Raw genomic sequence first — 13,975 nt, 5'->3', positions numbered from 1 at the left:
AGAGGCAGCACTGGCGCGCACACTGTGTTCCTCTCCTTTAGTATCTCCTGGCCTGCGAGAAATGAGATGCGCACTCAAATGACCCTCTGTAATGATAACAACACAGGAGTTTCGAGGTTGGCTTTGGTGTCTTTATCGATCCAGAAGTCTGTGGTGGCGATACCTGAGACTCAGTGGGTCTAATAGCCTCATTTGTACCCTGCATTAAAATCATGTTTATTCACGGCCACCGCTGTGATGGTCGAGTGGCATAATCGAGGTGGTGAGATTCAGAAGCTTCTGTTCACTGCCGTGTTAAAGCTTCACCATAAAAACACCAAACTAAATGGGTAGAATATACTATTGTAATTACAAGCTGATTGTACAAACCTGACGTGTTTAATCGTTGTCGTTTTCGTGCTTTGAGATACATACGTTAATTTGTCATCTGCTAATCGACGGTGCGTTCTTAGAGAACGAGAATAACAGCACTCAAAAGTTATTGATTTATTGATTGATTGATTATTACATTTTTCATGTCATGCACACAAAGTGCCCAACCCCCTTCTCTCCTACGCTTGGCAAATAAAATCTGCTACAAACAAGTTTTTCATATTCATCCCGCTCAAGAAAATCAACATAAATAAACCAAAAAAGTAACTCCCTTACGTCCCTGTAGACGGGACAGTAACACTAACTAAGAAACTAACCTCATTCTCAATTTCCCCTACAGTAGCTCAGGGGTTCCCAAAGTGGGGTCGCGAGCCGCCGCGGGGGGGTCGCCAGATGATTTTTAATTTTTAATTTTTTTTAATGCAGTCAGGCCACTGAAGCAGGCCAGGCCAGTGTTTCTAGTTGCAGCAGCGCAATAGTTAGATAACCTAGGTGGGGAACAACCAGGAGATCACTGCAACTCACACAAGTTTGATCTCAAGTGACTACCTGGTAAAATAAAGGTTAAATAAAATAAAAATATCTCTCTTGCTCTCACACACACACAAAGGGAGCCGCATGTGATTGGTGGAGGCGCGACCCTTACAAAAAACTGTTGTTGCTAATCATTGACACATGCTAGCCTGTAATAATCCCCCCCAGATAAATCTACTTTGCATTTGATATATTGCAAATATATGCCATCACACACACACTGGCATTTAAAAGGGTTAGAATTATAAAATGAATATGTGGTGTTATGATCAGGGCTGAAGTTGAATAAAAGATTGTATTTTTTGGTTGAAACATGCACACGTTCAAACGCACACACACTAATTAAAATAAGCATTGGAGGCTTTTAACCAGGGCCGGACTGGGGAAATCATTCAGGCCAGGAAATATAGTGCAAAATATAGCCCCAGTCAGGCCACTGTTTAAGCAGGGGGTCTGGGGGTCCCCCACCAGGACATTTCTTATTACAAAGACTTCTGGTGCAGGATTTTTTTTTATTTGTACCCTTTAAATGCCAGTGTTTGTGATGGCATCACAAATTATTGTTAAAAAACAGGCTAGCATATGTATGATTAGCAACAACACTGATTTTGATGGATTTTCTGTTTTTTTGTAATGTCAGATTGAAAATAATACAATCTTTTATTCAACTTCAGCCCTGATCATAACACCACATATTCATTTTATAATTCTAACCCTTTAAATGCCAGTGTGTGTGATGGCATATATTTGCAATATATCAAATGCAAAGTAGATTTTTCTGGGGGAGATTATTACAGGCTAGCATGTGTCAATGATTAGCAACAACAGTTTTTTGTAAGGGTCCCGCCTCCACCAATCACATGCGGCTCCCTTTGTGTGTGTGTGAGAGAGAGAGAGAGAGAGATAGTTCTCCAACTTGTGTGAGTTGCAGTGATCTCCTGGTTGTTCCCCACCTAGGTTATCTAACTATTGCGCTGCTGCAACCAGAAACACTGGCCTGGCCTGCTTCTAAGTTCAGTGGCCTGACTCCATAAAAAAAATAGTTAAAACATTTTCATTTTTTCTTTTTGGATTTTTGTTGTTGTTGTGGGAAATCATCTGGTGTCCCCCCCCCGAACCCCCCCACCCCCGCGGCGGCTCGCAACCCTCCAGGGGGTCGCGAACCCGACTGTGGGAACCCCTGCTCTAGGTGACATTAAACCTGCTGGTCTCTAGGACTAGTGGTGATGTCTGTCCTCCTCTAGGTGACATTAAACCTGCTGGTCTCTAGGGCTAGTGGTGATGTCTGTCCTCTAGGTGACATTAAACCTGCTGGTCTCTAGGACTAGTGGTGATGTCTGTCCTCTAGGTGGCATTAAACCTGCTGGTCTCTAGGACTAGTGGTGATGTCTGTCCTCTAGGTGGCATTAAACCTGCTGGTCTCTAGGGCTAGTGGTGATGTCTGTCCTCTAGGTGGCATTAAACCTGCTGGTCTCTAGGACTAGTGGTGATGTCTGTCCTCTAGGTGGCATTAAACCTGCTGGTCTCTAGGACTAGTGGTGATGTCTGTCCTCTAGGTGGCATTAAACCTGCTGGTCTCTAGGACTAGTGGTGATGTCTGTCCTCTAGGTGGCATTAAACCTGCTGGTCTCTAGGACTAGTGGTGATGTCTGTCCTCTAGGTGGCATTAAACCTGCTGGTCTCTAGGACTAGTGGTGATGTCTGTCCTCTAGGTGGCATTAAACCTGCTGGTCTCTAGGACTAGTGGTGATGTCTGTCCTCTAGGTGGCATTAAACCTGCTGGTCTCTAGGACTAGTGGTGATGTCTGTCCTCTAGGTGGCATTAAACCTGCTGGTCTCTAGGACTAGTGGTGATGTCTGTCCTCTAGGTGGCATTAAACCTGCTGGTCTCTAGGGCTAGTGGTGATGTCTGTCCTCTAGGTGGCATTAAACCTGCTGGTCTCTAGGACTAGTGGTGATGTCTGTCCTCTAGGTGGCATTAAACCTGCTGGTCTCTAGGACTAGTGGTGATGTCTGTCCTCTAGGTGGCATTAAACCTGCTGGTCTCTAGGACTAGTGGTGATGTCTGTCCTCTAGGTGGCATTAAACCTGCTGGTCTCTAGGACTAGTGGTGATGTCTGTCTTCTAGGTGGCATTAAACCTGCTGGTCTCTAGGACTAGTGGTGATGTCTGTCCTCTAGGTGGCATTAAACCTGCTGGTCTCTAGGACTAGTGGTGATGTCTGTCCTCTAGGTGGCATTAAACCTGCTGGTCTCTAGGACTAGTGGTGATGTCTGTCCTCTAGGTGGCATTAAACCTGCTGGTCTCTAGGACTAGTGGTGATGTCTGTCCTCATCTAGGTGGCACCTCATACAGGAGGGAGGTTGAGCAACTAGTGGAGTGGTGCGATGGTCATAACCTTGCTCTCAACCCCACGAAGACCAAGGAGATGATCATCGATTTCCGCAGGACTGGTGACCTCAGCCACTCTCCACTCCTCATTGGGAATGAGGAGGTGGAGAGGGTTTCAAAATTTAAGTTTCTGGGCGTGACAATGTCTGATGACCTGTCCTGGGGGGTCAGCATTGCCTCTGCTGTGGGCAAAGCACAGCAGCGCCTTTTCTATCTCAGGAAGCTTAAATGGGCTAAACTCCCACAGGGACTGATGGCCAACTTCTACCACTGCGCAGTAGAGAGTGTACTCACGTACGGACTACTGGTGTGGTTTACTGGCTGCACCAGGGCAGAGAAGGAGGCCCTCCACAGAGTGGTCAAGGCTGCGAGGAGGATCACTGGAGCTAGCCTCCCAGATATCTCCACAGTCTTTACCTCCCGCTGCCTACGGCGTATAAATAACATCTTACTAGACCAGTACCACCCAGCAAACCATCTCTTTCAACTGCTGCCCTCTGGTCGAAGGTACAGATCCATCCAGTCCGGAACCAGCAGACTGACCAACAGCCTCTACCCACGGGCTGTCAGGCTGCTCAACAACGAACATCAACTTGCCCCCCCCCGCATCCCACCCCCGGTGACATAACTCCCACTCCCACATTACAACAATAACTGTGAACCGGACTTGCATTGCTGCACTATACAATACTTCATCCTTTGCAAGTCAACGCCCCCCCCCCCCCTCCTTCCATCAACTCACTGGACTGAAATATTTATATTTATTAATTTATTTGCACACGCACTAGATGCACTTGGGACAATGATGGTATGTTATATATTGGGACATTGGGACATTGATACTCTATTACTTTATTACTATATTACTATTATTATTGACATTATTATTTTGCACATGTTATATCTTATGTTGTATGCCAGTGGTGATGTTCCTAACAAATTTCGTTGTACCAACAATGACAAATAAAGATCTATTCTATCTATTAAACCTGATGGTCTCTAGGACTAGAGGTGATGTCTGTCTTCTAGGTGACATTAAACCTGCTGGTCTCTAGGACTAGTGGTGATGTCTGTCCTCTAGGTGGCATTAAACCTGCTGGTCTCTAGGACTAGTGGTGATGTCTGTCCTCTTCTAGGTGGCATTAAACCTGCTGGTCTCTAGTGGTGATGTCTGTCTGTCCTCTAGGTGGCATTAAACCTGCTGGTCTCTAGGACTAGTGGTGATGTCTGTCCTCCTCTAGGTGGCATTAAACCTGCTGGTCTCTAGTGGTGATGTCTGTCTGTCCTCTAGGTGGCATTAAACCTGTCGGTCTCTAGGACTAGTGGTGATGTCTGTCCTCTAGGTGACATTAAACCTGCTGGTCTCTAGGACTAGTGGTGATGTCTGTCCTCTAGGTGGCATTAAACCTGCTGGTCTCTAGGACTAGTGGTGATGTCTGTCCTCCTCTAGGTGGCATTAAACCTGCTGGTCTCTAGGACTAGTGGTGATGTCTGTCCTCTAGGTGGCATTAAACCTGCTGGTCTCTAGGACTAGTGGTGATGTCTGTCCTCATCTAGGTGGCATTAAACCTGATGGTCTCTAGGACTAGTGGTGATGTCTGTCCTCCTCTAGGTGGCATTAAACCTGCTGGTCTCTAGGACTAGTGGTGATGTCTGTCCTCCTCTGGGATGACATCCAGCCATTTTAGTTTGAAACTACTTTTAGTAGTGTCATGGTTTCTCCATAGAGCCCGTCATACTTTTTTAGCGCAGCAGCTCGCGCAGGTAGGGGGAAACTTAGTCACGTGACTCATTCGGTAGTGCTGAGTATGTTTGTCTACAGCGAGAACAGGTCTATTGGGAGGGGAACCCTTGCAGAGCACGGGGGGAGAACATGCAAACTCCACACAGGAATGCCCGGGAGATACCCCATCTGCCAACCCGGTCCCCAAGTGGGCATCGAACCCAGGACCTTGTTGCCGTCAGGTGTTAACCACTACACCACCGTGCCGACACTGGGAGTCTAATGTGGTTCACTGGGGGAGTCAGTGTCGTTCACTGGGTCTCTCCTGGACTCCCATCACCTCTAAATGTTAGAAACTATATCTGTATCTAGGATGATTCCTAATTGACGTTTGCCCTTGGTGTGTGTGTGTGTGTGTGTGTGTGTTCCAGATGCGCACCTGGACGGTGGAGGACCTGCGTCTGCGTCTGGCCTCGCTGGACCCCCAGATGGAGCAGGAGATCGAGGAGATCCGGCAGCGCTACCAGGCCAAGAGACAGCCCATCCTGGACGCCATCGAGGCCAAGAAGAGGCGGCAGCAGAACTTCTGAGGCGCGGGGGGGGGGTGTGTGGGGGGGGGACGGAGGTCCGTACGTTCGCTCACAGCGGGACACGTGAGGTTCTCCGGATCGACGCAAAGAAATGTTTTTTCTACGACGACTGAGAAATGGGCTCGAAATTGTGGACGTCTTTGGTTATTTTGCAGTGGCTTAACATGTTAACGAAACCTTCCGCTAAGATTTGACCACGACAAAGGCTCACAAAATCTACCACATCTACTAATTGGAACGGCTAAAAGTTCCCAAACGGTTTCGGCAAAGTTGTCGGTAAGATATCTGAGGTTTTCGGCAACGTCTTGCACAACGTCAGATAGTTGGACATTCTAGTTTCCTTGCAACAACCCCCCCCCCCCCCCCCCCCCCACACCCATATGTCAGAAAGACCTGTGAGGGTTTTCTGTTAGCTTGACACGTTAGCTTCTGCAGAATGAAACCTGGTGCTGATGATGACGACGTCAGGAGAACTCTAAAGTGAGATGTTCTTTGAGTTCTAGAAGATCCTGGTGGGTTTTCTGCTCCTTTCTGACACCAGGTGCTCATTTCCTGTCTCCACAATAGCCTCCGGACATATCGACGCCTTCTTTTTTGTCGTTTTTCTTTTTCAGTTTTCAAGAACGGCGTCGGACGAACAAGAATTCATCAATTGTACTTTTGATACATCCCCCCCAACGACTGTCCTGGACTTCTGTTCCCTCTCGTACATGAACCACGTGCTACCAAGCATGTGTTGTGATGATCGTCAAAAGGGCACTTTGGATCCCAAAGTATCGACTCTCTCGGTACAAAGCGTCCTTTTCCGCCCGCCGCCTTCGGTACTGATGTCAGTTTTGTCGCTTCACCCTTCAACGGTTTACGATTGTTGTTGTTGAACTCTCCTCTCATCGTTGATGGAGCACGGGTTAACCAGAGAAAAGAATACAGCACAATGTAATGTTCTCCTGCGGCTTCTTTTCAGCGCGTGTGCTTTATGACACCTTTGTCGTTTGTGATTCGGTACGCCTTTTATTTCTCTCCCCCGGGGTCCGTTCGTTGTGCGCAGAGTAAAGTTTATCTTTTTAAAACGCAAAGTTGTGTTCAGCCAAAGTGCAGTTAAGTTAACCTTGCCTTCGGATGTGAGGGTATTGGAGGGAGGCTGTTTCTCTTGAGAGCACAATAAAAAAAATTAATAAATCAGAGTCAGATTTAAGCTGTGGGCGGTTACGGAAGGGAGCACTCCCAAGATGTGGGGAAATAACATTTATTTACCATCTTCCCCAGAGTCTGATTGATATCAGTTTCGGTAAAGGAATTAAGGGAAAAAAGTGTTTTTAAGGGTATTTTTTGAAGGTGAAGTTTTTCAATTATGATTTGCCTTGGTTCAGCCACTTCCTGTGGCTCTCTGTGGAGTGCCTCCCCTCCTCTACTGATCACAGATCCGTCTGATTCATATTTGGAACACATTCGACGAGGCTTTACATCGCTGGGATTGGTTGGTCTGTCAATATTGTATTACTGACCAAAAGTGCCAATCCAGTCCCATCTTTTACTTGTAGCAGACTAAAGCAAACCGTCAAAGTGAAACGATTTTAAATGATGACGGATCGAAGTCTGGTTTAACTTTGGGTGTAAACATTCCACAGAGCAGTTTTAGCCAGTCATTGACTATGATTTTAAACCTTTATTTATTCTCGAAAAAGGCACATTGAGGTTTTGCCCTCATTTGCAATGTCGTCGAGATTACAAATTCAAACAGAATTTTTAGAAGTTCAAAATGCATATAAAATGGATGGATGAAAAGAGAAACTTAGAATTTTGAAGAGAAGCTTTGAACTTTTTTTGCTATTCTTAAAAGGTGCTGTAAGTGGTATATTTTAGTTAAAATAAGTATTAAATAGCTCTATATTCCGACAGCCATCATATATATATAGTGTCTGGTCAGTAACATGGGTCTCCCAGTCCCTCCACTCTGCAGTAAATAGAACATAAAATGTTCTGGTATCCCGTTCCCACTTTATCCAATCAGGAGAGAGAACTCCACACTGCAAAAATGTCATGATTTAAAAATAAGGAAAAAAAATTGTTTTAAGCAAATATGTGCCATAAACAAGTAGAATAATCTGCCAGTGCAGTAAGCAAATCTGGCAAAGGGTTCTCTCTCCTGATTGGATAAAGTGGGAACTGGATTCCAGAAAATGTATTTCCTGTTTACTGCGGAGCAGAGGGACTGGGAGACCCATGTTAATGGGTTAATGGGTAAATGGTGCATTTTTATAACACACATTCACACACCAACGGCGGAGGCGACCATGCACGGTGCCAACCTGCTCATCGGGAGCAGTTAAGGCTTCAGTGTCTTGCTCAAGGACGCTTCGACACGCTGCCGGGAGGAGGCGGAATCAAACCGGGAACCTTCCCCATTACCAGACGACCGCTCTACCTCCTGAGCCACATATCGTCACTGACCAAACACTGGGTATCAGTATCCGCGGCGGCTGTCAGAATGTAGAGCTATTTTAACAACTCATTTAAAACAAAGAAATACCTTCATTCTACAGTATGTTTGGAGGAAGAAAACATGTAGTTATTATTACCACAGGAATGTGTGCATCAGTGGGGCAAGCTAGCTTCTCGGGTCACAAATCTCAGGTGTGTATATTCATGATGTCAAGTGATTACGAATGACTAGACGCAGGTGAGAGAGTCCTTCACGCAAAGAACCATGTCCACTCTCTGTCCACTGTCTGTCCACTGTCTGTCCACTGTCTGTCCACTGTCTCTCCACTGTCTGTCCACGGTCTGTCCACGGTCCTCAGAGGGGGAAAAAAGGTCTAGACTTCTACTCTGAATTGTCCTATTTCACTATAACGTTACCATGGCAAGGTGAATGAATGCCGGTGCTGTGCGGGAGGCGGCAGGGGTAAATGCCAATGTCTTCATTGGAAAAAATAAGATGATGTAAGAAATGTCGGGGGGGAAACCTCCAGTTTTTCAAAACGACAAAGAAAATGTCTCAAAATCGGGACGTCTTCGGTTATTTTGCAGTGGCTTAACATGTTAACAAAACCCGCCACTAAGGATTCACCTGGACTTGTTGACTTAATTGATTTCTTCATCAAATCTGTAAAAATGTGAGTTTCGCACCATGCAATAATGCACAAGGACCTCCTTTTTAATTCCAGGAAATAACCCGTCTAGCGTGGAAAAAGGTAAACTAATTAATTAATGGAGTAACAAAGTCTTGTTCAAGCAAATGGAACAATTCATCGACTACGAGGTGCAGCCCTGATATTAAAGTCTTGAAGAGCCAGAATACTGAGATAAGGCAACTGGGTATGTTCTAGTTTTATGGCTAGATTCCCTGACAAAACATTAGCATAAAGACCTAAAGGGCTGTTTAATTCCTGTCTGTTGTCTGGAGATTTGTTTCAATAATATTTAGTTAATTCCTGGACTTGAGCCATGACTCGTTCGACTATAGAATTCCTTTTCTCCGTGGAATCATAAGCACAATTCATATCAGCACAAGTCAGTTCTCTGGAAGGGTAACGTGTTACAAACGGAGCTAAAGGGATGTCTTTTTTTTACTGCCTTATCTTGTCAAGTTTGGATGTACTACTGATTTTCTTTGTGCTAATTATTGATTTAATGATCTGAGTTGATTTGTTTTTGTTTTATTATGACATGATGTTGCTTTTATAGCTATTCAAAAGTACTTGTTGATGTGGTCTTCTCGATCAATCAGTACTTGTTGATTTGGTCTTCTCGATCAATCAATGCTTGTTGATTTGGTCTTCTCGATCAATCAATGCTTGTTGATTTGGTCTTCTCAATAAGTGCTTGTTGATTTGGTCTTCTCAATAAGTGCTTGTTGATTTTGGTCTTCTCAATCAGTGCTTGTTGATTTGGTCTTCTCAATCAGAGCTTGTTGATTTGGTCTTCTCAATCAGTGCTTGTTGATTTGGTCTTCCTGATCAATCAGTGCTTGTTGATTTGGTCTTCTCTATCAATCAGTCTATTTATGTTGAAACCACGTTGTATTGTTTGTGTTAATACTGTCGCTTGAGCTGCTCTGTTGTCTGCCGGGTGGATTTACACTGTTGGAACAATGATGATTCAGAGTTCATGTAGCAAATCACTGGAGAACAACTCACACAGAGCCATAAAGAAACAGCTTTGACGTCGTGACATGGGGTCGACCGTCGGTATAACATTATTCAGATTTGTTTTTTTATTTCATTTTATTTAACTTTTCAAAACAAAGAAAAGTCAGTGTCACTGGTGACATACGATCCTGACATTTCTTTACCACTTACTGAAGCTGAAGTCACTGTCCTGGACCTCATAGTCATATTCCATCAGCTCACCCCTGTGATATTATTATGCCTTGTCTCCATTAGCCTTGTTCAGCCTGGCTGGGGCTAGTCATGGTCTAGCATGGTATGGTATGGTATGGTTGGGGTTGTGTCTCCATTAGCTATGTTCAGTCTGGCTGGGGCTAGTCATGGTCTAGCATGGTATGCGCTAGTTGGTGGTACACAAGCTAAACTACGATGATACATCAGTCCCAGTCGGCTTTGGCTCAGGTCTGGTCAGGTTGTGAAAGGTGTCTCAGCTGGGATCCTGCCAGGCTAAACCCTGGCTAGTGGAGACGAGGCCACAGCACGGCTAAACCCTGGCTAGTGGAGACCAGGCCACAGCACGGCTAAACCCTGGCTAGTGGAGACGAGGCCACAGCACAGCTAAACCCTGGCTAGTGGAGACCAGGCCACAGCACAGCTAAACCCTGGCTAGTGGAGACACAAGGCCACAGCACGGCTAAACCCTGGCTAGTGGAGACGAGGCCACAGCACGGCTAAACCCTGGCTAGTGGAGACGAGGCCACAGCACGGCTAAACCCTGGCTAGTGGAGACCAGGCCACAGCACGGCTAAACCCTGGCTAGTGGAGACGAGGCCACAGCACAGCTAAACCCTGGCTAGTGGAGACCAGGCCACAGCACAGCTAAACCCTGGCTAGTGGAGACACAAGGCCACAGCACGGCTAAACCCTGGCTAGTGGAGACGAGGCCACAGCACGGCTAAACCCTGGCTAGTGGAGACCAGGCCACAGCACGGCTAAACCCTGGCTAGTGGAGACCAGGCCACAGCACGGCTAAATCCTGGCTAGTGGAGACAAGGCCACAGCACGGCTAAACCCTGGCTAGTAGAGGCAAGGCCACAGCACGGCTAAACCCTGGCTAGTGGAGACGAGGCCACAGCACGGCTAAACCCTGTCTAGTGGAGACCAGGCCACAGCACGGCTAAACCCTGGCTAGTGGAGACCAGGCCACAGCACGGCTAAACTTTGGCTAGTGGAGACACAAGGCCACAGCACGGCTAAACCCTGGCTAGTGGAGACAAGGCCACAGCATGGCTAAACCCTGGCTAGTGGAGACAAGGCCACAGCACGGCTAAACCCTGGCTAGTGGAGACAAGGCCACAGCATGGCTAAACCCTGGCTAGTGGAGACAAGGCCACAGCACGGCTAAACCCTGGCTAGTGGAGACACAAGGCCACAGCACGGCTAAACCCTGGCTAGTGGAGACAAGGCCACAGCACGGCTAAACCCTGGCTAGTGGAGACAAGGCCACAGCACGGCTAAACCCTGGCTAGTGGAGACACAAGGCCACAGCACGGCTAAACCCTGGCTAGTGGAGACCAGGCCACAGCACGGCTAAACCCTGGCTAGTGGAGACCAGGCCACAGCACGGCTAAACCCTGGCTAGTGGAGACCAGGCCACAGCACGGCTAAACCCTGGCTAGTGGAGACCAGGCCACAGCACGGCTAAACCCTGGCTAGTGGAGACACAAGGCCACAGCACGGCTAAACCCTGGCTAGTGGAGACCAGGCCACAGCACGGCTAAACCCTGGCTAGTGGAGACCAGGCCACAGCACGGCTAAACCCTGGCTAGTGGAGACCAGGCCACAGCACGGCTAAACCCTGGCTAGTGGAGACCAGGCCACAGCACGGCTAAACCCTGGCTAGTGGAGACCAGGCCACAGCATGGCTAAACCCTGGCTAGTGGAGACCAGGCCACAGCACGGCTAAACCCTGGCTAGTGGAGACGAGGCCACAGCACGGCTAAACCCTGGCTAGTGGAGACCAGGCCACAGCACGGCTAAACCCTGGCTAGTGGAGACACAAGGCCACAGCACGGCTTAACCCTGGCTAGTGGAGACACAAGGCCACAGCACGGCTAAACCCTGGCTAGTGGAGACCAGGCCACAGCATGGCTAAACCCTGGCTAGTGGAGACAAGGCCACAGCACGGCTAAACCCTGGCTAGTGGAGACAAGGCCACAGCACGGCTAAACCCTGGCTAGTGGAGACACAAGGCCACAGCACGGCTAAACCCTGGCTAGTGGAGACCAGGCCACAGCACGGCTAAACCCTGGCTAGTGGAGACCAGGCCACAGCACGGCTAAACCCTGGCTAGTGGAGACCAGGCCACAGCACGGCTAAACCCTGGCTAGTGGAGACCAGGCCACAGCACGGCTAAACCCTGGCTAGTGGAGACACAAGGCCACAGCACGGCTAAACCCTGGCTAGTGGAGACCAGGCCACAGCACGGCTAAACCCTGGCTAGTGGAGACCAGGCCACAGCACGGCTAAACCCTGGCTAGTGGAGACCAGGCCACAGCACGGCTAAACCCTGGCTAGTGGAGACCAGGCCACAGCACGGCTAAACCCTGGCTAGTGGAGACCAGGCCACAGCATGGCTAAACCCTGGCTAGTGGAGACCAGGCCACAGCACGGCTAAACCCTGGCTAGTGGAGACGAGGCCACAGCACGGCTAAACCCTGGCTAGTGGAGACCAGGCCACAGCACGGCTAAACCCTGGCTAGTGGAGACAAGGCCACAGCACGGCTAAACCCTGGCTAGTGGAGACCAGGCGTTAGTGACTCAGCTTCATGCACCGGATGCTTTGTGTTTCGTTCCTCCGCTGCCTGTGTGTCGTTTCTTCAGGCTGATATTGTTTCAAAGTGAGTAAAGATCTGATCCGGGAGGACGGAAGCACCCGCTCCACACCGATACAGTTACTATATATTCAGGTCCAAGGTCATAGGTCAACCGAGACCTGCGGTATCTACTCGCATCTGCTGTTCCCACTTCCATTGATCCAATTTACTGTTGTTGTTTTTGTTGACAGAAAATGGTTCTGATATATATATATATAGGTGTACATGCCTTAAATTATGCAACAGAGTTCATGCATACATGTGATGTCACTGATTTGTGTATTTTTTGTTGTTGTGCCTAATAAAGAATAAATAAAAACCGATTTAGAGGGACTTTTTTTTGCTTTGTTTGTCTTTTCATTTAGATGAAATGTATAGATAATGAAATATGGAATATATTAGAGATGGGCACGAGTAATGTTTTCCCAGATTGAGTACTTGCGTGAATATTTAATACATAATTGTTTAGGAATATAAACTTTTAGAATGAAGCGCATGGCAGCAGCAATACTAAATAATATTGCGTAGAGTCACACTACTGCTTCGATTCCGAGTCAGCCTAATTGCTCCCGATGAGCAGGTTGGCACCTTGCATGGTCGCCTCCGCCGTCGGTGTGTGAATGTGTAAAATGTGAGGAACAAATTGTAAAGCGCTTTGGATAAAAGCTGCTATATAAATGCAGCCATTTACCATTTATTGTCAGTCAGAGTTACCATTTGTAATAACTACATTACCTCCACTCTGTCTGCACTCTGCAGCTGGTCTCTGCTCATGAAACGGCGTGTCCGTATCGACACTAGTCTATGAACGCTATGCAAAGTGGGCGACATGTTGTACCTGCTGTAGTGTGGCAGTGAAAGGGTTAACCTGCTGTCGTGTGGCAGTGAAAGGGTTAACCTGTGTATTGTCGAAGTGAAAGGGTTAACAGTTTGGTAGTGCGGCAGTGAAAGGGTTAAAACAGTCCAAATGAATAGAATCTCATGGGAATGTTGGTGATGCTGCTGATTAATCAAAAGGCAACAGCAGAAGTTGGCAGCGTAACTGGAACGGATAGTGCCTTTGTACTAAAGTTCATATTTACTAAAACAACCTTCTGTTGTTCCATCAAACCATCCTAAAGTTCATATTTACTAAAACAACCTTCTGTTGTTCCATCAAACCGTCCTAAAGTTCACATTTACTAAAACAACCTTCTGTTGTTCCATCAAACCGTCCTAAAGTTCACATTTACTAAAACAACCTTCTGTTGTTCCATCAAACCATCCTAAAGTTCACATTTACTAAAACAACCTTCTGTTGTTCCATCAAACCGTCCTAAAGTTCATATTTACTAAAACAACCTTCTGTTGTTCCATCAAACCGTCCTAAAGTTCACATTT

The 13,975-nt window shown here is 47.1% G+C and overlaps 1 protein-coding gene across 1 annotated transcript in view; it reads left to right on the top strand.

The window, feature by feature from the left end:
- The window catches only part of LOC311231220 (serine/threonine-protein kinase 4-like), a 93,775-nt gene extending 80,857 nt beyond the window's left edge, over positions 1 to 12,918 (top strand). The window contains exon 11 of the mRNA XM_084317763.1: positions 5,452 to 12,918. Within this exon, the coding sequence (XP_084173889.1) occupies positions 5,452 to 5,610 (159 nt within the window). The 3' untranslated portion in view covers positions 5,611 to 12,918. The remainder of the gene's footprint in view (positions 1 to 5,451) is intronic.
- Positions 12,919 to 13,975: the final 1,057 nt, after the last annotated feature.

The sequence above is a fragment of the Notolepis coatsorum genome (assembly GCF_963971535.1).
Source record: "Notolepis coatsorum genome assembly, chromosome: 6".
Lineage (NCBI taxonomy): Eukaryota > Metazoa > Chordata > Actinopteri > Aulopiformes > Paralepididae > Notolepis > Notolepis coatsorum.
This window is presented reverse-complemented; position numbering and strand designations above follow the sequence as displayed.